A 27,363-nucleotide genomic window follows, 5' to 3' on the forward strand; every position below is an offset into this window, starting at 1 on the left:
GTTTATCATTCATTCAATCTCATTTTTGACACATTTGAAACACTAAAGAGATCTCATATTTGCTTTCCTTTGGGTTACATTCTAAAATGGGTTTTTAACACAGGAATCTGACCAACGTCCATATCTGGATAATCACACAACAGCTCCAGTTCTGGTGTCATCAACCACATGTTAAATGCATTTAACAGTGAAGCCAGTTTGTGTGAGTCAACAAAAGCTGAAAGCGATAAGCCATGATGCCTGCTGGGCTTCAAAAATGTGTGTGAGAGTGTTTGTTTGCAGTGAAGGAAAGCCCACACTGCTTTGGCAGAGAAAAATGGAAGTCTTGCATAACACGTCTTCCAAATGCAGGTTTTCGATTGGGTGTCAGTGCATCTGTTTAGCGCTGGAGGTTTGCCATGTGCACTGCTGTATTTTATTCAAGCATGTATTACTGTCATCAAACAGTTATAAAGCGGCATGCATGATTTAAATGGTGCTAAAGCTGCTGACATTTATGACAGAACGAGAGGAGATAAAACAAACATCTTTATGTCACTATAGAAGAACAAATTGGCTATTAAAGCATTCCAAAACACAGAAGAAAACAGCGCACTTACAACAGTGGCATTTGAAAGTGTAGGTTGACACAGAGACAACTGCGAGAACACGATCGATTGGTCATTATCTTGCATGCAGAGAGTCATTTATTAGCAATAAAGATGCATCAAATTGATGGCGAGCCATACAATCATATTTGCGCAGACAAAACGGGTAGTTACCATGGTGATCCAGGTATAGGCGTAGATGCAACTGGCCGCTTGTCTTTAAGTGAGCTGTCCTCGTCCATACTGACTTTAAAAGGCCCATCCTGCACACAAATACATACACACACACACACACACACACACAAAAAGGATACGTCAGCTTGACATATTTAAATATATATGTAAATGTATATATAAATTTTAAATATTAAATAACTAAAACTGAAATATTAAATAAAAATATATAAAAATGAATACGAAAAAAAAATTACTAAAACTTAAAAAAAATTTAATAAATATATATATATAAACATTATAAATAATGCTAAAATAATACTGATAATAGAACAATTTAATGAAAAAAGAAAAAAAAAAAACAGTACATGGGCAATCCCAAAATTTAAGATTCAATAATGATTCAGTATTAAACAATTCTAATAATCAAAAATGGATTATTTTAGTCAATACTTGTAAGATGTATGTATTTTCATACTTATTTGAGTATCATATTTTTATGTATATGCAGATAATTTCAAATCACACCTGAAATCAAATCACTCGGTTTGGTTTGGAAACCAAAAGCGAGGCTTTAAAACGGTGCATATATTTTTTCTACTCTGTAATCATGCAGGCAAAGTGAACCTCAATTATCTCACCCCAAACACAGGTTACAAGGCTAATAATAAAATATAGTGTTGATTATCAACCTGATAAATTATGTAGATGTGTTCAGCCTTGAACATACATTCAGAAAACATCCAATTATCCAGTCCCTGCATGACCGAACGATGCAGATTTCTGATTCTCGGCATAAGGTCGGGCAGCAGGCTTGCACACTCTTTACGGTCAAATGAATTACCGTTCTGGGGGAATTTCGCTAATTAATCCGGCTGAGAAGATTTTAAAAGCCGTCACCTATGGGGACACTGTGGTACAGCGCTCTTCAACAAAAGCGATTATTAACTCAATCTTAATTGGACTCCAGATCTGATTGTGCCCACAGTCTGACCTTTTCCACAAATCAGTTCAATATTCTTTCTGCCTCTAAGACAATCCGAAACAATTTTCACAAGGACCAAGGTCTGGCAACGAATGAACAGTATGACAATGGAAATTATGTTGATGTTGCCTATAAAATGGTTTTAAGAATCAAATACTGCTAATGAGAGAATGTTAAGGATTACAAACCTCAGCTTTAGCCTCTGGGTTTGGATCATGGCGGAGCACTAAGGCGTCTGTGCAGGATGGCTTCTTCAATTCCAAAATCTTATCTGAGGACAGAGATAAATGCTCAATACACACTGATGCCAAAATCCACATTGTTTCTTAAAAAAATCTGCGCCTCATCAATAGTGCATTCCCATATTTACTTCATCTACTAATCAAATGGTTGTGGAATCAAATTAATCAATGAATTCCCATAATGAAAACACTGCAGATCAGTTTATACCGAGAGCTATTTTATTTTGTCTTCTATTTTAAGCAGAGCAATCATCAAGGAAAGAGGGGTGTCTTAATTTGCATAAATTAATATATGTGTTCAGTTATAAGTATGCTGATATGTGTAAATGACAGTATTCTGCACTGCTTGACTACTATTTCTCAGCTTTCTGATACCACTAGTGAAAATGCTTTTGTTTGTAACTTAATATGGATGATGCGTGTGTAATATTTTACTTTCTATTAATCAAAAAATCCTGAAAAAGATGTATCACAGTTTCTGTCGCATTATTATTCGGAAAATTTAGCTTTGAAATCACATGAATAAATTATATTTTAAAATAAAATAGAAAGCAGTTATTTTAAGTTTAAATAATATTTCAGATCAGACATACTGTATAAACAGCTTGAATTTAACATTTAAAAGTATCAGCATATTAGAATGATTTCTGAGGGATCATGTGACACTGAAGACTGGAGTAATGATGCTGAAAATTCAACTTTGCGTCACAGAAATAAATTACTCTTTAAATTATATTAAAATAGAAATCAGTTATTTTAACGTAATAACACTTAACGATACTGATTTAACTATATTTTTGAACAAATGAATGTTGCCTTGGTGAGCAGAAGACACGTCTTTCAAAACACTGAAAATCTACTGACCCTGACTGTTAGTTGGAAGTTGGAAACAAAACAGTACATTTTACAAGAAAATACTATTTCAGTCTTTCTACTTCTAACATTTTGTGTTTAATTCAGTGTGTTACTTGCCATTTCTTTGTAATGAATTGTGATATTTACTAGCAATTTCTGAGTGAAAATTGTTTGTACATCATTTTTTCCCAAACAGATACACAGCGTATTGAGTACAAACAATGAAATGCCATTTGCTCTTTATGAATATTGACAGAACATTCAGAAGATCAATAATGTACTGTAAAAAAATCACATTACAAGCAACATCAAAAAGTTATCAAAAGACATTGCAACACATTCTGAACATCAATTGATAAGAGTAAAACCTTCTAATAACAACCACCTAAAAGCTGGCAGGCGAATCAATAAGAAAACAACACACTGAGTCTGCCAGTAATGGTAGAAACCATAATGCACTACGCAGTCAGTCACTTTAAATAGTTTGAACACACTCAAACTCAGTCTAGCCCAAAATAATTTTCACTTTATCTCCATGGAAAGGAATGAAATTAGATGTGGCAAGCATAAGGTGGAGTGGAAATCAAATGCACTGCTTGATCTTTTGTCCTGCATGAAATTAAACTCAAACAGGCTGCATACTGAATTCAGCAGCTTTGGATAAAACAACAAAGAAACGTCAGGGAGAAAAGCTCTTGCTCAGAGGTTTGCTAAAGGTTGCCTTGATCCTACATATACTGTAAAGTTAAACATGAGGCATGTAAACAGTTAATTCTGACAGGAAATACAAGTGGTTAACTTGAATATACATTTCAGTCTTTCCTCACACAAAGTAGCCAAATAACATCAGAGGACTTGAATATAGTGCACCAGTCATATAGACTTGCTTCTTAGCACTGTAAACTACCATCTACATTCATTGTATGTTAAAACATGCTAGCAAGAACTAAAACATGTTACCAACTTGTTAAAACATGCTAGCAGCTTGCTACAACAGGTTAAACGTGTTAGATCATGCTGGAAACATGCTAACAATTGTGTTAGAACGTGTTCAAAAATGACTCGTTAAAAAATGATTTGTTAAAACATGCAAACAATGTGTTACAAAATGCTAGCAACTTGTTAAAATATGGTAAAAAAGATTATATAAAGTGCTATACTAGCAACTTGTTAAAACACTCTAGCAACATGTTAACTCATGCTGGAAACATGCTAGCAGTGTGATAGAACATGTTAAAAATGTGAACAATTTGCTAAAACATGCCAAAAATGTGCTAAAACATGCTAACATGTTAACAAAATGACAAAACATTCTATGCTACCAAACTTTGCTAAAATATCAACCAACATGTTGAATCATGGTAAAAATAAATAATAATAATAATAAAACTTAAGAAACTCCTAGCAGCTAGGTCTTTTAAAGGTCAAGTGTTTTTTTTGTGGTTTTGTGGTCTGGTGAGGTCTAATAGGGTCTGAAGTAGTATCTGAATTTTAATTGACCTGTCTGGCATTTTCAGACTAAGAACAACCTCTAAACTTCAAGCTTTTAAATGCTAATTTCAACTTTCAGACAAGCCGATACCAAAGTGTGTCAACAAACTTGATCCAGGTTCTTCTTTTTCTTCCTCTTCTTCAAAAAAGCTCACATTTTTGAACAGGAGAATATGTATACAGTTAAAGAGGGCATGAGGGGAACAGCAAGTGATAGATTACTTATATAAAACAACTAGCACTGACAAATCCTGATTAAACTTGGATGAAACTGTTCTGGCCCCATAGTATTACACCAAGAAACTGCTTGGCAATAAAGGCTGAATGAAGATTCTGTTTGATTTATATCAGTCATCATCACAGAGCTGGAAGCATTGATGGGAAACCTCTCATCCACGCCTACACAAACCATTCATCTGTTTCTGTCAGTGCAGACACTTCCATGGCATGCTTCCACTCTGAGGTCTTACATAGATGGAAGACAATGGCGAAGAATATCTGTGTGGCGACTAGTTGAATCAAGCTGTTTATGCTGTGCTAAACACAAGGCTGCTGTCCAAAATATGTCACACAGGGAATGTAGAACTACATCCAGGGCCGGTGCGTGCATTTAGGCGAACTAGGCAGCCTCCTAGGGTGGTAGCACAGTCAGGGCAGGTCTTTTGGGCATTCGTTTGGAATTATTGCACTCATATCAACAAGGCATCACCCCTTAGTTATTCTAAATCTAAATTAACTTTGCTTCATAGTAATGCCGCTCCCGCGCCGCCCCCACCTGAGCGGCGTCAATTGGCTACACTACATGCAAAACATCCTAATGTACATTCATAAATGTCATCAAAATGAATAAAACTATCCAGACATGAATCACTTTTGCTGCTGGTGATGTCTGATGAGTTTTAAAGCCAGAAACCCGCTTCTGAAAGGTAAGATTATAGCCTAATGTGTGTGTGTGAGAGAGAAAGAACTGGGGAGACATAGATATTAGATAACACAAGTGTAATGTTATGTATCAAATAGGCCTGCGTACATCCAAACTGTGTTTTGTTTTGCTTTAGCCAAGTAGAGTACTACATATTTAGCCTTTATCATATTTATAAGGCTATACAGTGTTTAATTTGTGGAATAAAGTGGGGTGACAGATCCGGTGTTGTGCTGAATTCTGACCCCTGCCAGATTACTACCCCCCTAGTACTGGTAGGTTTAGGGCTAGATGTGGGGGAGGGGTTAGGATTAGGGGTGGGGTTCCCCTAATCCTAGGCTTTCGGGTAGCGATTTCAACGAGAGGGGGTAATAATTTGGCAGGGAGTCGAAAATGGGCACAACACCGGCATGCAGAGGATGGAGAGGTAAATAAGGGAACATTTGCGCAATCACTTGGTTGACCCACTTAAGTGATTACCAGCTTGTATCAGTTGCTTTTATAGTGTGCACATATACATTATATGCAACATTTTTTTAGTGTTTGGGTAGTTTTTGTGTAACCCAGCTCCTGGGATAGGACAGTCGCAACAACCCAGCATTTGCGTTTGCAATGAGTGCATGCAGATATTTTGCATTCTCTTCGGGTGAGAGCAGTTCTCAGTTTAGTCAAATATAGATTTGTTTAATTTAATCTATAAAACAGTAAACCATGTTATTTTATGCAAAGCAAACCAAGTCACCTAAACGAGCCGCATCGGTCTTTTTGCAACTATGAAATGTTATATTTTTACTTCTAAAATGCTTGTTAAATGAGTTTAAATGTAAGAAATGTTATATACATGTCTAAACGGTAAAATATGTTGTATTACAATAAAGGCATTTAGGCAAGAAAGAAAGAAAGCATTTAAAAAAAATGGCAAAATAAATGAAAAACTAAAACAAAACAAAACCAACAGCAACTAAATAAAATAATAATCAAAAATAAATAATCGTTTTCTAATCAATCTCAGCATGCTTTAATTTTGTGTTGCTAGTGGTTTGCGTCAATAAAAATAATTAAATTAAGATGTCTTTGGTCTGGCTCTGGAAGTGTTCTGTCAATTCTGCTAAACTTTAATTACTAAAACTAAAATTAAAACGGAAACTAAACTGTATAAAAACTATAGGCTAGAAAACTGTTCACAAAATAAAAACTAAACTAAAATTAACCAAATTATATTAAAAAAAAACAATGAAATTTATAGCGAAAATTGAAAGCAATATTAAAATAAAAACAAATTTGAAAATGCAAAACTGTAATAACCCTGACACAAACCTCTTTCATTGGAGGAAGGGGATCCGCCAAATGAGATGATCGGAATTCGGAGGTGCCGGATCCGGACCGGGTTTGTTTAGATGAAGCCCTGACTACGAATAGCTGTGCACCCCAGCTGTTTTGAGCTGCTCACCGGGAATTCTCCCAAATCTTCCCATGGCCACTTCAAGCTTGTACACGCAATTTGCATTTGCAGCTATACTAGTGGTTATTTATTTATTTATTTATTTTATTTCATTTTCTTTGCAGTAGGGGGAAAAAAATTTATAATCAGAAAACATGCCCGTGTCTGCTTTTATTTTAATGCAGTTGTATCAAACAAATTCTCCAGTCTTTCACATGCATCTTTAAAATCGTATTTAATTATGAGAGTGAAGTGGCACAGCAGGGTTTTGCCTAGAGCGGCAGTTGAGCTTCCGCCGGCCTTGACTACACCATAATGTAGAAGGAAGGAATATGATGGTTGAACATGGCTGGACAAGTTAAATCTGTTTAACGAGAGTGTGCAGACTCAGATCTATCTTGTATAAAATGCTATGAACTTCACGATGACTGGAAAAGTAAGTGAAGAATACTTTTCATCATTTTCTCTATGACCTCTTTCTGCCTTATCAGTAATAAATGTGAAAGGCTATATAGCAGCTGTACTTTAATTAAAGCCTCCTTTAGAAGTGCCTGCAGGTTGGTATTTTTTCAATAAACTTGTCGAATAAATAACAAAAATTGATGCAATTTTGAAAACAATTCCTCACTTCAGAGATGGCAAAATAATAACGCTATTAAATAAAAATGGCCTGGACTGGAATAAAAATGATGCTTTCAAGAAAAAAAAAAAAAAAAAAAAATCAAAGTCGTCGATCTTTATTCTAAACAAATATAACTTGATGATGGCTCTGTCCATTAATAATGAACAGGAAGAATAATGTTTAAAACTTGCTTCTCAACCAGATGATCTCATTTCTTTGCATAGGTACTTCTAAATAAAATATACACATACACCAAGGCTGCATTTGTTTGATCAAAAATACAGTAAAAACTGCAATATGCTGAATTATTATTATAGTACAATTTAAAATATTATAAAATTTAATTTAATCCTGTGATACTCCAGAAATTTACTCCCGTCTTCAGTGTCACATGATCCTATGGAAATCATTCTATGATCTGCTACTCAGGGACAATTTCTTAATATCATTCATGTTTAAAACAGTGTTGTTGTTTAATATTTTTGTGGAAACCATGATTTTTTTTTTTTTTTCAGGATTTGACCCTAAACCTTGAATGGTAGTGTACAAATACCTATGAATGAAATAACACTGGCATACACTGCAAAAGCAATTTTGAGATCGCTACGTAAGATTGTATTATATGATGTGTGTTATCTCACTTGTTGATCGTTGCTTCTTCCAGTTTCCAGTAAGTAGGGTCAATCCAGGAGAAGTGAGTGATGTTACTGCAGTGATCTGAGATGGCAGGATGGGTCCCAGCAAGCCTTCCCAGCTGCTCCGTGTTCCTGTATACCACAAAGAGAACATGGAAGAAAATTTTACTATGTATGAAGCACAGAGACCTACTGAGAGAGAAATATTAAACAGATTGGTAAACCCTAACTCGTTTGCATAGCCCTAACCATATTAGAAAAAAAAAAAAAAAAATAATAATATATATATATATATATATATATATATATATATATATATATATATATATATATATATATATATATATATATATAAAAATCCCCAAAAAACTGGACCAGCTGAAATAAGCTTTTATTTATTTTATTTTTTTATTTTTTTTACAGCAGGGATTGCATTAAACCATGTTCTTTCTTGTTAACTGTGACAAACTGTGAAAAGTAATGCTATTAGAGATGATGCCAAGGACACACTGCAAAATACACAAACATTATGCATTACAAATCAGTCTGGCTATCCATTTTCCACAAGCCAATAAGGCTATGGATTAAATTCCCAAATCTCAAACCCGCATAAACAAACCTACAGGAGGACAATCAGCAAAATAATTCCCTAGATCGACATAAATGTTGCTTTCATCATTGGGAATCAAAAGAGCATTTCATTTTCCTCTCTAAACTTATTAAACTGATCAAAGCTTCAATCAAAAGTTCGTCTGAATGGTTAAACACTGAAAATGTTGGAAGAGGCTCGAGGCTTTTTCTCATCAACCGGGCCATATTTAACCTTTAATTTTCTAGCGTCTGTCCGAATTCTGCTCAACAGACTCTGCTTGTTCATAAAGGTTAATTACATTTGGCTTCAGCTCTGGGCTGGGCATTGCTGAAATCCAGAGGGGTTGACAGATTGTCAGGTTGAATATGTATGTGCCATTTCCACGAGCACAGAAAGCAGATGCATTTTTAAAGCATTTGTGATGTTCTGCTTCACAAAAACGGTTGAAGTTATCAAGCTTTCTGGATTATAAATGACATTGCCCTTTCTCTTTCTGCTGTTGTCCTTTTAAGCCACAAAATAAAAATGACGTTAAATGATATTAGAAATTATACTAAAAAGAAAATCATTTTGCAATAATACAGTCATAGAAAGTGTTATTTTAGTACAATTGAGATACTAGTGTGGTTTTTATTAATAAATGTGAGTAATATTCTGAAAATGAAACAATGAAAGCTCATCTAAATCAGGTAAATTCAAATAGAAATGTATTTATTTTCATTAATTATCCATATGAAATGATGCATTGTTTGGCAAGTTCTCCTCAAAATCTAGTTTTAAATAAGTTAGAAGATAAATCATTGCATTTGTTATTATTTCTGACTCTGGAACCTCAGTCACTATTGTGTCCTGTCCTGTCAGTTACTTTTTTGAAAAGATGTATTGTGCATTATGGGAGTTAAATGAAGAGGGAGATGATGAGATCTGCTCATTAAAGCATTTAATGATGCATGAACTCATGATTTGCATCTGTTCTCTGAAACAATACGGCTGTTCTTGCTATTACTTTCAAATCTGGAAGACACACACACACACGCAGATGCTGGATTGATAACCTTGGGCAGATATAGACCATTACTACACCTCATGATATCTGGCTTGTCTCTAGGTTACTGGGCATTAGTTTTCATTTATTTCACTCAAAGTTTCATATGTTGTGAGGCCCGCACTCTTTGAGGACGCGTCTCACACATATCTCATCAATCTTGAATTAGCTGCTTGTCTTACGTATAAAAAGATGAGATCGTTTAATGAGAACAGCCACGCGGGCCTCAGTAAAAAGATGTCTTCCAGCTTAGACATTAAATAATTAAAAGCGCATGATCAAAAACCTGAAAACTGATTAAAGCTACCAAAATCAACAACAAGAGTGTAGCGTTTCGCTGCCTCTGCTCTAGTACTGCTTTTCCCATGGCTAAATTACGACATGAGCTTGAGCAAACGATCTCAATTTTCATTTTTGAAAGAGCTGTCCCTTTTAACACCGTTTTTTCTTCTTGCTTTGAGGGAAAAAAAAGGATGAATTTGCTCATAAAGGTCTAAAGGCATCCTGTATAAACACATCTTCGCCCTGAACTGAGCGAATCAAAACAGGGTCGATCGGTTGATATTACTCTTGGGAAGGTTAAGAGACTTTGATGTGTTTTGATGTCAGGACTGATGGGATAGAGGGTGACAAGAGGACATTATCTGTAATCTGTTGTTATGAAGGCATCAGACAGTGGCAGTGGAAGCTTTTGGAATGACCTGTATGAGACAAATGGTTGCTAGGGGTGAGAGACAGAGGAGACCTTTACAGTCGACGTGATGCGTGGTGAATGTCTGAAGTTAAGACGCAAGGTCTAAAACTGTGCATAATGCTGCTCACTGTTGGTTATTTGGTTTGGGGTTTTAGCCTAATGTTTTTGGCTGATCTAAGACTACAGCCTGTATAGGCAGCATTCAAACAGAAATTACACCTCACGAATGACCGATTTTGAGCGTTCTACATAGGCAGCAATTCTGGGAGACTCGACTCATAATTGATTCCAAATAGAGTTTGGCATAAGCATGTTGCTAAGCTAATGATGCATAAAAATACACAGCTCACACAAATAGTGGGCACAACTGTGTTGAATGACCTTAGATACATTTGTAGTCTTGTAAAAAAAATATGTTTGTGCTGCCAGAATGCATTCTGGAACCCGGAAATGAGTTATGGTGGCATTTTTGCCGTTCCAGTTACACTGTCCCAAAGTCAATGGAGGATCTGAATGGGGATTTGGTTAAATGCTTGAAATAAGGTCTATGGTTCATGTTTTATTCCAGGATATTAAATACACCAGTAATACCCAACGTCTTGAAAAAGGAAGGTTTGGCCGAATGGGAATACTGGCTGAATACTTGCAGTCTTGCAAACTTTTCCAACTCAAACTTTCCAACTTGCACATTTAAAAAAAAAAAAGGTTAATGGTGGTGATGCTGAAGTCATTTGACCATGGAGTAGTTTGTTTATAGCCAATGTTTCATTGTATATTTCTGGCGATTGTATTTAGGCTTCAAAACTTTTATTGGTCACAGAGCTTCTTTTCTGGAATAATCCAAAAGCCAATGCACAAATCATGTTGGCTTTTTGTTGAGGATATCAGGGTGAAACTAACTTCTGGGGTTTCCTAAAAAAAATAATTACATAACCACTGCTTTGCATTATGGGAATGACCTCTCCTCAAAAATACTTACAATTCTATTTTAGTACGTGCTTAAAGAAAATATTTTTTTAAGGCAACATTAAGCAATAAAATGCATGTGTAGGCAGCTTACTAAGTTCTAAATATTCTAAAGTCAAAATATTTCCTCCCTTCCTACTATTCATAGATGTAGTGATTTATGTTTTTTGTTTAACCACACAAAAACAATAGCTGATTATTCGAAGTGAATAAATAAATAACCCATCAATTGAACAGCTTATAAGAAGAGATCCTAATAACCCATCTTGTGAGATTCTGCGATTCTTTATGCAACTGTCTGAGAATATCTTCTTACAAAAGGTACTTTCAGAAAGAAGAAAAGTACAGGTAGTCTCATCCATGCTGTGAGTGACTGCCAAAATAACGTGTGAAAAGCATTCAGCATATTGCAGCAAAGATATGCTGCAATGCCGGCTTCCAGAAATCCCAGTCTATGAGTTACACACAGGTTTGTGTATACATTTCAAAATATTAGCATAGTCTATTTACGAGCAGACCACGTCTTTTATTAGATGCATTTGTCATAAAGAAAGAGGTGAACTGTAATGCACCCATTGTGTATCTCAGTAATTTGTATCAATTTACAATTCCTGTCATGCTCATGCGACCGAGAGAATAATAAATGTTTATTTATTTGGGAAGCAGAACAGCCTCTTCATTATGAATGAGAATGTATTGCTGCTGCTGACACTGGACCTTGACTGAAGCCCTTTACCTGATCGTATCTGCTCACCGTGCTCACCGAGACGATTTGCTGGCCTTACCATCAGACACGCTTCTGTAACTTCTGATTATATTCATTCAGAGCCAGGTAGCTGGTCAATTTTTATGGACCTTTTATCACATCACCAGCCCTTTTAAACAAGATCACCACCATGAAGGAGCTAACTAATAATCCTGAAAGTGAATGAACAAATTTGACTCAGAAGTTATAAGGGGAAAACCATGCATTATATTATTGTAAGTCAAGTTAAATAATCATCATGTTATGAAATTTACTGAAAAACAATTCATTTGTAGCATTTCATTTACACATTAATCATAACAATCACTTTCAGATTTCAGGCAGTAATTGTATTTTTTTATGGCAATATCTGTCTGAAATCTATTTAACTACTATACTACAGGAAAAAAAAAAAAAAAAAAGGTGTACAGACCTGACCTAAAACCACAAGCGTCTTGAAATCAAAGTATTACTCAAAGTATTTTCATCATCCAGGACCCAAAAATCTTGTGTAAACTGAAATTTTGTCTGGAGCTGTGAGCAAATATAGTAATTTTCTCCCATTCTTTCTTCAGTGTAGTGATAGTAAATGAGTGAACAAGTCAGCAACACAATAATAAACATGAGCAGAGACAAAATTTCCCACAGTGCACACAATTTTCATAAACCCTATCCCTAACCCTATATATATTTACAAATAAAAATAAGTTTATTTTGCTCACCAAGGCTGCATTTAAAAATATAGTATTGTGAAATATTGGTAACAATTCACAATAAGGTTGTATTAGTTAATGCATTAGTTAACATGAACTAACAGTAAACAACTCGAATGTTCAGGATTACTTAATGTTTTGCTAATGTTTACTTACACATTTACTAATGCATCTCTTTACATTAACAGATTAACTAGTTAACGTTGTGGTTAATCCATTAGATAAAACGAACTAAAAATGAACAACGTATCTGTTCAGCATTACTTAATCTTTGCTCATGTTAACTTATTCATATTCTAATGCATTAGTTCACGCATTAGTTAATATGAACTAACAATGAACTATGCCTGTAAATAGCTTTATTTAATAAGCTTTATTTAATTATATACATACAGTATATACACATAAGTTTGTTTGGCAGCTAACACACACAATGGATAAACAATACCAACTTCCCATTTGGGCACTGATGGGCTATTGGTAAACTTGGAAACCATCTAAACATCAACTGATAGTGTTTCTCATGTTTGTAGGCTGTTTATTGACATGACTTACCTCTAACAAAGCATTTATTAAGGAAATGTGTGAACCTTATTGTAAAGTGTACACTAGTCCAACATTAACTAACACCTGTACACTGTTTATTAGATTTACCACTAACAAATAATAAAATAAAATAATAAACAGATTTAAGAGTTTTGTTCCTATAGTGTGACAGCACACCACACCACACACACACAACAGATTCCGTTCTCACATCAAAATCACAAATCAGGACTGTGAACGCGGGTAATCTCGCGCAGACAAACGTGACTTTAGAGTAAACAAATGGCGGACGACGTGCAAGAAGATATGACGATAATAATATTTGGATATCTGGTTTTTACCGAAAGTTCGCGGATAAAAAAAGAAAAAGGTTCGGATGAAGTTGTGGAGACTGTGTGAACGTGAACTTTAAATGTTACAGCACGAGCTGGTAAAGAGTAAGGGGCCGTTCACATATCGCGTCTTTTGCGCGCTCAAGTTCGTTATTTCAAATGTAGACGCGCGGTATGCGCGCTCATAATGGAAGCGACGCGGTCGCGACGCGCTCATTTTTTCCAGGCGTGTCCTCACCGCATCAAGATAAAACAGTCTCAACTTTTCAGAATGCAGCAAGTGCACCGCGGGTCATATGACAAGAACCAACCAATCAGCTTCCTCACCTTTTCCGTTACTTTGAAACCTTAGCAGAAAAATGGAGGAGCAGCTCATCATTGCGGTCCAGGGATATCCTGAACTGTATGACTTGTCAAGCCCTCATTATTTTGACTCAAATCAAGGGTTTTTCGGTGGTGGAAATCCATTGCTGAAATTTCCTTGTTGTAACGGAGAGCGCAGCTGATGGTTGCTTAGCAACGACAGACGCCTCCGGAGCGCAACCGCCCGAGCGCTTTGGGAAAAAAGAGAAAGCGGCGCGCCTAGCGTTTTCCACGCGTTTTTTGGCGCGATATGTGAATGGCCCCTTATGCTTCCGTTTTCCGTTGGAAATAGTTTCATTCCACGTGACAATCTACCGAGCACGCGCACTTTTGTTCTCGGGATTGGGCAGTTTATCGCCCGCGGGAACAGGACAGCCTGGACCTATTATGACATCGTCTGCTAGAGTGGATTTACTGGCTTGGAAAGCGGGATAGAAATGGTCCTCTTGGAAGACTGTTCAATGACATTCATCGAAAATAGCAGCTTTAAAACGCAAAGGTGATTACCAACTGTTTGTCCAGCTGACCATGCTTGCTCACTTAGTTAATGTTAGGAGAAACGCCTCCTTCTTCTCTCCGTTTGTTTGTTTATTTATTTAATACATATATATATATATATATATATATATATATATATATATATATAAATAAATAAATGAATAAATGTATATAATGTATACCACTGTTATGTAATAATATAATATAATAAAGTTTCTGAAAATGTAAGTGATGCGTGATTGGCTTTCACTCATTTAAGGTCCAGTAAAATCAATAATGACTGCTTTGTAATTAACCCACAAATGTTAGTTAAACGTTAGTTAATGTTGGACTAGTGTACACTTTACAATAAGGTTCACTAATTCCCTTAATAAATGCTTTGTTAGAGGTAAGTCATGTTAATAAACAGCCTACAAACATGAGAAACACTATCAGTTGATGTTTAGATGGTTTCCAAGTTTACCAATAGCCCATCAGTGCCCAAATGGGAAGCTGGTATTGTTTATTCATTGTGTGTGTTAGCTGCCAAACAAACTTGTGTGTATATACTGTTTGTAGTATAATTAAATAAAGCTATTTACAGGCATAGTTCATTGTTAGTTCATGTTAACTAATGCATTAACTAATGCATTAGAATATGAATAAATTAACATGAGCAAAGATTAAGTAATGCTGAACAGATGCAATGTTAATTTTTAGTTCATGTTAACTAATATATTAATCAGCGTTAACTAATTAATTTGTTAATGTGAAGAGAAGCATTAGTATATGAATAAGTCGACATGAGCAAAGATTAAGTAATGCTGAACAGACGTGTTGTTATTTTTAGTTCATTTTATCTAATGCATTAACCACAACGTTAACTAGTTAATCTGTTAATGTAAAGAGATGCATTAGTAAATGTATAAATTAACATTAACAAAACATTAAGTAATCCTGAACAGTGGAGTTGTTCATCGCTAGTTCATTATTAGTTCATATTAACTAATGCATTAACTAACACGTTAGCATATGAATAAGTTAACATGAACAAAGATTAAGTAATGCTGAACAGATGCATTATTCACTGTTAGTTCATGTTAACTAATGCATTAACTAGCGTTAACTAATACAACCTTATTGTAAAGCGTTACCAAAATATTATTGTAATTTTTTAAAAAGATTTATTTTTTGTATATTGTATAATGTATTTTATTCTTATGATGGCAAAGCTTGATTGTCAGCATCTTTCATTATAATTAAATGTTTTACTGTCAGTTTGGATCACTTTAATGCATTCTTGCCGAAAAGGAATGATTAAAAAAACAAAACATTAATCAATCATACTGACCTCAAACTTTTGAATGAAAGTTCCCAAAGTTAGATATTAAAAGTCAAACAATAAGGAAACATACTGGCTAGAGAAAATTCAGTCCAAATCAATGGGAATTATTCTAATTATTATCTCAACGGTCCAATTGTTTTTCCCAACAGCTTGTGAAAAGACATTACTAGAGTTTAAAGTTTTCTGGACTCAAAACACCTTTTGGGTCATTTGAACTTCCAGCTCTGATATCAGTGTGGTTTTAATAAGTATTGATGTGCTACACAGCAATAAACCATATAAATCACCTTTCTGCCTCTAGGGAACAATGATGCTGCTTTTATTTACGTATAATGTGTAATAATATCACATGCTGTGAGATAATTAAACCTACGGCTTCAAAACTCTGTGCTTCGTAATCCATTTTATGAGTCATATTATTTACGGCAAACTCTGAGTCTCCAAGTGCTGGCTGCCTCTCCCTTCCATTTCAAACCTCACCCTGCCAAAACGTCTCGTATCAAAGAAACAAAGGAATAAAATGTGACCTAGTTGAGTCCCACGGCACATCAAACGCACATCAGAATCAATGAGCGAAGACGTGCGGCGCATCTGCCAAGAATTGCGAGCATTTCAACTCCGGAGACTCCTGTTGGCCTTAAGATGCAACCGAACCGAAGGCTTCCTTTGTGGAGGCATCAAGAACTCCCTCTTGCGAGCTAAACGCAGTGGCCCAAGGGCGAGAGTGTTTTGGGAGAGATGAGTTGAATGTTAAAAGCTGTGCTTAAACTCTTCCTTTAATTAATTCTGGGAATAATTATGAAAAGCCCAGTGTGGGTTGGAGTTTAGTGCCTGAGAGATTTAGGTTATCTGGGTGTAAGCCCGCTAAAAACAAAATGAATTTTATATTTTACAACATCAGCCTATGATCCTTTGATTGGATAATGGGTTTCACTCTGAAGTATTATTGCATTCATTATTGTTGCCAAAACTAATCCCAGTTATAATATCCATGAAATTGATATATGTTATCAGATACAGCTTCTGAAGGCTTCTAAGATGTGTGCTCTCTGAAGTTGTGGCGATGCAACCTATACTGTCAATCCTGGATCCAAATATCTAGTTTGTCATGGCGGCCAAAAGTGAGGTTCTTACCCTTTTAGGCTGTCATGTCTCCAAAACTTTGAAGATGAGTTCCTGTTTGTAATATCGCCCTGTCTTATAAAAATGACAACACAATTTCACAAGCTCTCGTCATCCCAGCACTCTGGCATGGCCTGCGCTCGATATCTCTCTGTGTAATTTTCCCATCGAGTGGCACTTTAATCAGTCTTATTTCTATATTTGGGAAAACTGACTGAAATACAGTTTTATACAATCACAAAATGGCACATAAGCACATGGACGCACACGTACACAGACTTGTCGACCTATGCCTTCTGATACTGATCTACCGTTCTCTGTTTTTGAAGGATGTCACGCCTCAGCAGTGCATTGTGGGAGGCCAATCAGACCTGTCGCATCAAGGTTGCCACCCCTGGCCTTGCTAATCTCCCCGAACAGATCCGTCTAAAGATCAGGTAAACAAAAAGCCTCAGATGCGTGACATTAATTTGGGAATTACACGGATCAGCAGGACAGCACAAACCCACAGAGACAGGAACAGTGAGGAACTCAACAAAATTCGGGCAGTTTGAATATTGACGTTTGAATTCCACATCAACAAAAGCTCTAATTCAAAATTCCAAAATTTCAAAATTCAAAATCAATTGTTCCATTTGCAGGGCCTCCTGCTTTTGGATCTTAAAGGGATATTTCACCCAAAAATGAAAATCCTGTCACCATTTACTCACCCTAATGCCAATCCCAAACATACATAATAGACATTAAAAAAAGTTAATGAAAGTCAGTGATGTCCAATTACTTTTTTTAGGTGAGTAAATGATAACAGAATTTTTATTTTTGGGTGAATTATCCCTTTGCATATGGGGTCATAGATGTATTGGTTCACATAGATGGAAGATACCTTGGTTGAGATCAAACAAAGGAGGACAAACCAGCCCAAAACGCATCAACTAAGTGGACAGATACATTGAGTGCATATGGGAGGATGTGCAAGAGACAAATTGGTCTTTTTGGACTCTTTTTGGACTTTAAATAAAAGAGGGCAGGATGCTGGACATCAAAGTCTGCAAGAAACACAAATCAATATCTTCTGCTTGATTCTCATAACCCTCTAGAACAAAAGTGCAAGTGTCATTAGGACACTTCACTTCTGGGGCAATAATGGGCAAACTAGCTCAGACTTTAGAAACAAGGAAGCTCAATGCTTCAAAAGACAATTTAAAAATTGGTTGATAAAAACATTGGTTGTAAGGACCAATAGGTTGACAGGCATCGAAACAACAGTTTGAGTAGGGGAACAACGCATCGTTATCTCATTGTTGGTCAAGCGCCAGATTTTCATACTGACCAAATGCTATAATCATACACCCAAAAACAACGCACATTTAATTAATGCAGTTTAATAGAACAAAGGTTGTGGAGATTAAATGTAAAAAAATAATAAAATAAAAAAAACAGCACAGATGGTACTGTAAACACAGAAATAGGTATAGTAATTTAAGTGTTATGATTGTTAATACACCTATATTACTATAATGATAAAGAATATTTTACTTTGTTCAAATCATTAATAAAATATTATATATATATATATATATATATATATATATATATATATATATATATATATATATATATATACACACACTGTATATACACATATTTGTTAAATAAATGCAGCCTTGAATGTATTTAAAAATGAACAAATTTAGAACAACAGTAAAACCGGTCAAAAATTACAGAGCCCGCACATGACATGCAAGAAAAAATAATAAATCGTGCGCATGATTTACTAAAACGTACACACGATTACTATTTCGTTCCCTCGATTTGCTAAATCGTGCGCACGATTTACTAATGATAAATTGTGTGCACGATTTAGCAAATCGAGGGAACGAATTAGTAAATCGTGTGCAAAATTTATAAACCGAGGGAACGAAATAGTAAATCGTGCACATGATTTAGCCTACTATATTTTTCCCTGCATGTCATGTGCAGGGCTCCGTAAAAAATAATTCACACAATGTCAATTTTATTTCATCAATAGACCTACAAGTACTTGCTATAGTAATGTTAACAGCAGTAGTCTTTGAATAAAGTGAAGCTGCCACTGAAAATGTGTTCATTACTGCTTTCAGGCTGTTAATCAAGTCACTAACTAAAATTAAACCAAATGAGATCCTGCTTCTGTTAATACATCCACTGGCATATATTTGCAATTTTACTTGATTACTTGATTTATCAAAAACATTTATTCCAGCATGGGAATTGAGCCCAGGCTGCTCTGCATACACACTGCATCAATTTAATGGTGCGTGATAACGTTTCTTAAATATTTTTTGGGGGGTTATTTTTTTGCTTGATACACACTTCATGTATTGGATTTTACAGACGTGGACTGACAATGGCATGGGGAAGCTCTCACGCAATTAAAATACTGACGCTCGCAACTCCCACAACGATCCCCAGTCTTTGTGACTGTAAAGAGGTTTAACTTCTGGGAAATCCTGGAACAATTAGAGTTTAGCCAGACATCTGAGAGGAGGCAATCCCTGATTGTTCCATAAATTGTTGTGCCGAAAGAGGCAAAGAAGTACAAGTGAAACATGGATGGAAAATGTTAATGCTAAATGAGTTCTCAATATGTGGTCAGGACTACTCTTTTTTTTATATATATAAATTATTTTTATAACTATAAACATTACAGCATGTTTTGTTAGAGAATGAATTTTCAGAGAACAGCACTATGTGGTATAAATGAGCAAGAAATTAGCAGCAAAGACTTTCATGCAAGGTCCTTTCTGTGATATGGCTGTTTGATTGCTCTTCGTTATGTGCCCTGTTCTGTTTGTCTTACTAATGAATTTGGATTTAATTTGAGATCTAGATAAGAGGACATGGATGTACTCCAGTCCCTTGGAAGTGCTGGGTCAATAGAGATTACAAGAGTGAAGTAAGTCAATTATACTAAATGCCAGCCATTTTCCATCTGTAAAGAACATCTCCTGCTCTAAAGGTCACTTAGGATCTTTAGACAGGTGTTCAATCTTGCTCCTGGACATCTACGTCCCTGCAGCATTTATGGGTAATAGAATTACAAGCACACCTAAATGACTAAATAGAAATGTACTTTGCGGTGTTCGAAAAAAAGTTGCAGTTTACAGAAGTAGGAAGGCGTCAACACTGCAACTTGACATTTATTTGTAGTTAACTGTGAAATTTACTTTCTGTGAAAACTGTTTCTACACCATTTTTTCTTCAGTAAAGTCATGTCTGAATTCAGTTTAATGTCTAAAGATCTAAATCAGCATTTCTCAACTGGTGAAGGAAAAAAAAAACCTGAATACAAATAAATGCAACCAACCATACAATCATACAGAGGTTAGGTTTCACGCTTTTAAAAGGAATGACAAAATGCTTTTCATGTCTTCTGTTCTTGAGTTTTTTAAAGATTTGAATTTAACCAAACTGTCACATTTTGCTGGAGCAAGGGAACAAGGAGACGAGGAATAGTGCAGAGTAAAGTCTTTTGATGACACTTTGAACAAGAAATCCAAGGCAGGAACATAGGAAGACAAATAGACATATAACAGCGAACAAAGGACCAGGGAAGAACACAGGACTTATAAACAGGGAACGTAATCAGGAAGAACTGAAACAGGTGGAGTAATTAATCAAAAACTAATAGACACGGGAACTTAGGGAAATGTGGAAACAAAAACCGAACCAAAACAGACCATAACTGTGACACAAACCAGTATTTTGGTACAAATTCATCTGTCACTTTTTTAAAACTAGACATAAGTCAGACATTAGGTCCACATGCAACAAAGGCAAGCAGAGTTTTGATTTTATAGACATTGTTTTAAGGATAAACTCAGTTGAGAATTACTGTTCAATTAAAAATGATGTTAAGTTGCATGGGATGCTTTCTGAAATCTATGAAAGCCTGTTTCTGCCAATGAATGAATGAATGAATAAAAGGTAATTACAACATTTTATCTTTTTTAGAGTTTATATCTTGCAATTCTGCAAAATATGTCAATTGCAATATATAAACTTGCAATTCTGAGAAGAAAAGTCAGAACTGTGGGATATTGAGAAAATAAATCAGAGTTAAGGGATTAAAATTCTCACTTACTTTTTTTTTTTCTTCCATGGTGGAAACAGTAAATAGAATTGCAAGACTCAGAATTCTAATTAAAAAAAAAAAAACAGTAGTGGTGAAAACAGTCTTGCATAGAAATCATCTTCTTAAACGTTGTCCAAAAATGCTGCCTTTTAAGTCAGTGAGGCAGCAAAGTTTTTGCTTAACATAATTTTTCAAGGATCCATCAGCATGACCAACCTTGAACTGCATAGAATTGTGTGTCGATCTAAGCTGGTCATTTGAGCATGGATTGACACTTGAAACACATTTTACTTTTGTAGCAAATCAGGAATTTAATAATAATCAAGGAACTTTGCTGCCGTACCATGGCCGCAGCAGGCGCAGTGATATTACGCAGCGCCTGAAAGTAGTCCCCAGCTTGGTAACTAGTTATAATATAGCAACTTTTCATTTTCCGCCGGTCTTACTACACGATATAACTACAGAAGAGTCAAGTTTTAAATAGGACAAATATCGAAACTCTTTGGTCATTTTTGAACGCGATGCTACTGGTCTAATCGGATTCAATGATCTATGCTAAGCTATGCTAAAAGTGCTATTGCCAGACCCAGAGATCGGCTGAATGGATTCCAAAACGGTAAAACTCAACTTATTAACTCTGGGGGCGTTGGAGAATGAGCCTATTTCCAAAAAAAGTGGAGTGTTCCTTTAAGAAAGGATATTTCCATGGCCACAGAAAATACTTTCCTATTAATGCATTAGAGCATGTAGCGAGGGTCAAAACCGTAAAGAGACATTAATTTGCAAGGCAGAACCAGAAACTCATGTAATTTGTGCACACAATTTTTATTAACTAAATGCTAACACACATAACTAATCTAAATAAACAAATGAATAAACATACACTCACACGTACATACAAAGGGGAGCTAAAGTGGATGTATGAAGTCATTAGAGAAGCCAGAGAATGCAGTTATGGAAAGAGTCAGTTAACCACCTGAGTAAAACCATCAGCGCCGTTTATAACGGGGTCTATAGCTTATACTAAACCTCCGTTTCGTTTAGTTTAATGTACGATACTTGCATTGCCTCAGTCGTTTTACGAGTGTCCGGATGCAGTCTCGGATGGAAGTTCTGATGGTTTGAAGGGTGATGAACTCCAAAAGATGTTATTCTGGCTCGGTGGTAATTGGGAGTTTCTTCCCAGGTAGAAAGTGAAAAAGAAAGAGATCTGCTGAGATCCGAGGATCTTTTGTTGAATGGAAAGTCAAGGCCGCAAGGCCTGGCACAAAAATTTAAGGGTCGCTGAGGAGCTCACATCCTCCTCATCCTCTTAGGATCTAAGAGAACCGCAGACTGGGGACGGGTCACTGATGTGAGAGCTTTATCTGTTATAGAGGTCACTCCTATCGGGTGTCGAAGAGCCAATGTTGTCTTGAACTTTTGGAGGGAAAGTTTACGACTCTTTGTCTCCAAGCATGGTAATTTGCATACGTAACTGTATCAGAAGTTGATATACAAACTAGTAAAGATTCTTAGAACACTAATATGTTGCATAGGTATCAACATATAATACACACTCTCAATTAGATCATCTGAAGACAAATTGATAGAGACCAAACATGGTATAAGTGAGGTGATATGAACTAGTGATATATCATAAGCATGCATAAAACAGTATACAATACACAAGAACATATACAAGAACAGCAATAATATACACAATGACCTGAAGGATGTGTGTGTTCATTCAAAGAAAGGATTTTCTATTAATTAATTAGAGAAGAGTCCATGTTTATGGCATAATGTCTTTCCTAAGGTTCAAAGATGGTGAGGGGGAGAACTCTCAACATGCCATTAGGTCATAAAGTTTATCTGGTCTGGCTGAAGTGTCCTGGTTGCCATGGTAACCGGGGGCCTGGAGTCATTCACAGACATACTGGCACCCAGTATGTGTATTGGGTGAGGGGTCTGTGATATTTTTTTTTTAATCTAATGACTAATTGATTTGCTAAATCTAATGAAAAATTGTGTGTCTGATTGGTCCATATGCTACACTTTGTTGGGTTTCTAAACATTCAACTGGATGCTCAAGGATTCACAAGTACTTTGTGGAAAATTTCACAAGTGTTAGTCATTTAGTGACTACACAGAGGTTAAATGAACACACTACCGAGTTAGTACTGATACTGTTGCCTGCAATGCCGGCCTTGATTCTAAACACATATTCCACTTGAATTAATTGGGAACAAAGACTGAGCGAGAGAGACATCCTGAAGAGCATCTGAAGTACCGTTCTCAGAGATGAGTGGAAAATTAAATCAAAGAGACTGTGATCAGGACACTTTCATGATGTAATACTTTGTAAGGTTGACATGTTGAGAAAACAAACATCCTCCATTTATGTGTACAAGTGTTGTAGCGCCAGCGTGCAAGATACTGGCAATACTGATGTACTCTTTCAGATCATGCATACTTCTAACAGAGTGCCAGGTCATCATCTCAAACTTCAAAACTCCTTGAAATGACTTGATTGGAACAGAATTCGTTTCAGCTGTTAACTGTAATTTGCTACTTGCTCAACCTTGTAAAAAAGTATCGGATATGTACTTTAAAAGTACTTCTAATCTTTTTAAAAACTGTACTTGCAGATAATAAAACTAAATTCTAATATCAAGCCACTTAAAGGTGCCATAGAATGCACTGATACAATATTTTAAATTGTTCTCTGATATCCAGATAGAAGGTATGTGGCTTAGGTAAGGGCAAAAATTCTCCAGAAATGGTTTTATATGTCCATTTACAACACTAGGGTTTCTCCCTAGAATGAAATGTTTATTATTAATGTCTGTTATTACCTTATTTGGAAGGGTCATGAATAATAATGTAGAGCTCTGCTCTGATTGGCTGTTTCACAGTGTGGCTAAATGTTGAGCTCTGCTCTGATTGGCTGTTTCACAGTGCGGCTCATTTCAGTAGCTCACACAGCAGGAAGGAAACACAGGGAAAATATATATGTTAATACTTTCTCGCACAGTTATATCGTTGGGTAATTATACTGTAAATAAAATGTGGGCATCAGGGAGCCGCTATTAATATGCTGGGCATTGAAACTGCTTTCAAATGCACGATCGCTTTTTAGTTTCACTTTCACTTTCGAGATTCGCAATTGCACGTACAAATAACATTTATTTCCATGATCTGACATTTTTGCTGTTGTCCTCGCTTGTTTCATCACAATACTTGCAGAACTTCTGATGATTCAGCTGTGCAGGTTCGGCTGGCGGCTAGCCTTGAACATGGGCTGGGTATATGCAAATGTTGGGGGCGTAACTACTGAGCCCGACTGTAACGTCACATTTTTCAGTGGTCTTTTTCACGAGATTTATTTTGCTGTGCTTCAAACAACTACACTAAATATTATATTTAATAAACTGCAAATTTCATTACAAATGTGTGAATTTGTAATGAAATTCGTCGCGACGACGATCATCGTGTCAGGACCGCTTCCCACGTATCGATGAGGACACGAAAGGTTCAGTAGACTTTTTGCTTTAAACGAATGGTTGTTGTCATGCTGTAAAGAACAGAAACTGCTCTTTGTTAATAATTGGAATCTTTTCTGGGAGCGTTCTAGGCTTTTCCGTGCTGATGGCCTGCACCCGAGCAGAGTCGGAGCGGAACTCCTGTCGGACAACATCTCCAGGACGCTACGCTCCATCTGACTAGTAAGCCAGTTCTCAAATAACTGCTATGATGGCTTTTGCTCTACCCTCCTAAATGACAGAAGTACTTGCGTTGTCCAATCTATACAGACTGTATCTGTTCCCCGAATAGTGAGGTCAACATATAAATTTAATGTAGGATCTAGAAAAATCTGATCGTGATTAAACCTGAAAATGCAAAATAAATGAACAAAAACAATTTCTAAAGCTTGGGCTCCTAAACATTAGATCACTCGCACCCAAAGCAGTTATTGTAAATGAAATGATCACAGATAATAGTTTTGATGTACTTTGTTTGACTGAAACCTGGCTTAAACCAAATGATTATATTGGTCTAAATGAGTCTACTCCACCAAGCTACTGTTATAAACATGAACCCCGTCAGACTGGTCGTGGCGGTGGTGTCGCTACAATATATAGTGATTTTCTCAATGTTACTCAGAAAACAGGATACAGGTTTAACTCATTCGAAATACTTCTACTTAATGTTACACTGTCAGATATGCAAAATAAATCTCTCCTATCTCTTGCTCTGGCTACTGTGTATAGACCGCCAGGGCCATATACAGAATTCCTAAAAGAATTTGCAGATTTCCTCTCAGATCTATTGGTTAATGTTGATAAAGCGCTAATTGTCGGAGATTTTAACATTCACGTTGGTAATACAAATGATGCGTTAGGACTTGCGTTTACTGACCTAATAAACTCTTTTGGAGTCAAGCAAAACGTCACCGGGCCCACTCATCATTTCAATCATACGCTAGATTTAATTATATCGCATGGAATTGATCTTACTGATATAGATATCGTACCTTAAAGTGACGATGTTACTGATCATTTCCTTGTATCGTGCATGCTGCATATTACCGATATTAACTATATGACTCCGGGTTATCGTCTGGGCAGAACTATTGTTCCAGCCACCAAAGATAGATTCACAAATAACCTGCCTGATTTATCTCAACTGCTCTGTGTACCCATAAATGCACGTGAATAGGTTATTTACAAATAACCTGCCTGATTTATCTCAACTGCTCTGTGTACCCATAAATACATGTGAACTAGACGAAATGACTAGCAACATGGGCACTATCTTCTCTAATACATTAGAAGCTGTTGCCCCCCTCAATATGAAAAAGGTTAGAGAAAAACGTACTGCGCCATGGTACAACAGTTATACCCATTCTCTCAAGAAAGAAACTCGTAATCTTGAGCGCAAATGGAGAAAAACTAACTTGGAAGTTTTTAGAATTGCATGGAAAAACAGTATGTCCAGCTATAGACAGGCTCTAAAAGCTGCCAGGGCAGCGCATATCCACAAACTCATAGATAATAACCAAAACAATCCAAGGTTTTTATTTAGCACAGTGTCTAGACTAACAAATAAACAGACGCCACCCAATCTAAATATTCCCTCACAGTTTAATAGTAATGACTTTATGAATTTCTTCACTGATAAAATAAATAACATTAGAAATACAATAACAAATGTAGGTTCTACACCGTCTAGTACTTCAGTTTCATTCACCGCTCCCAAAGAAAAACTTCAGTGCTTTACAACTATAGGACAGGAAGAACTAAATAAACTTATCACTGCATCTAAACCAACAACATGTTTATTAGATCCTGTACCCACTAAACTACTGAAAGAGTTGTTACCTGTAGCAGAAGAACCGCTTCTCAATATTATTAACTCATCGTTATCTTTAGGTCACGTCCCAAAACCATTCAAACTGGCGGTTATTAAGCCTCTTATTAAGAAACCACAGCTAGATTCTAGTGAACTGGCAAATTACAGACCCATTTCAAATCTGCCGTTTATGTCTAAAATTTTAGAAAAAGTTGTGTCTGCTCAATTGTGCTGCTTCTTGCAAAAAAATGATCTCTATGAAGAATTTCAGTCAGGTTTCAGGCCTCACCATAGCACAGAAACTGCACTTGTTAAAATTACAAATGACTTGCTTCTTGCGTCAGACCAAGGCTGCACCTCATTGCTAGTTTTACTTGATCTTAGTGCTGCGTTCGACACTATAGACCATGACATACTCATAGATCGATTACAAAACTATACGGGTATTCAAGGGCAGGCTTTAAGATGGTTTAGATCCTACCTATCCGATCGCTACCACTTTGTTTTTTTAAACGGGGAGTCATCTCAACTATCACCAGTAAAGCATGGAGTACCACAAGGATCTGTCCTAGGTCCTCTGCTATTTTCAATATACATGTTGCCCCTTGGTGATGATATTAGAAAATACGGGATTAGTTATCATTGTTATGCTGATGATACTCAACTATATATCTCAACAAGACCAGATGAAACTTCTGAACTATCTAAGCTAATAGATTGTGTTAAAAATGTAAAAGATTGGATGACCAATAATTTCCTCCTATTAAATTCGGATAAGACCGAGATATTACTTATTGGTCCAAAAAACAGTACTCAGAATCTCTTGGATTACAATTTGCAACTAGACGGATGTACTGTTATGTCCTCTAAAGTCAAAAATCTGGGTGTTATATTAGACAGCAACTTGTCCTTTGAAAATCATATTTCCCATGTTACAAAAACAGCATTCTTCCATCTTAGAAACATTGCCAAGCTTCGAAACATGCTAACTGTTTCAGATGCAGAAAAGCTAGTTCATGCA

The 27,363-nt window shown here is 36.1% G+C and overlaps 1 protein-coding gene across 2 annotated transcripts in view; it reads right to left on the minus strand.

The window, feature by feature from the left end:
* The window catches only part of tcerg1l (transcription elongation regulator 1 like), a 120,970-nt gene that overhangs the window by 14,650 nt on the left and 78,957 nt on the right, over positions 1 to 27,363 (minus strand). For both annotated transcript variants that reach the window (XM_058793926.1, XM_058793927.1), the window contains exons 6-8: positions 7,961 to 8,086; positions 1,935 to 2,017; positions 762 to 850 (exon numbers count right to left, since the gene is read on the minus strand). In XM_058793926.1, the coding sequence (XP_058649909.1) occupies positions 762 to 850; positions 1,935 to 2,017; positions 7,961 to 8,086 (298 nt within the window). The remainder of the gene's footprint in view (positions 1 to 761; positions 851 to 1,934; positions 2,018 to 7,960; positions 8,087 to 27,363) is intronic.

The sequence above is a fragment of the Onychostoma macrolepis genome, chromosome 12, assembly GCF_012432095.1.
Source record: "Onychostoma macrolepis isolate SWU-2019 chromosome 12, ASM1243209v1, whole genome shotgun sequence".
Lineage (NCBI taxonomy): Eukaryota > Metazoa > Chordata > Actinopteri > Cypriniformes > Cyprinidae > Onychostoma > Onychostoma macrolepis.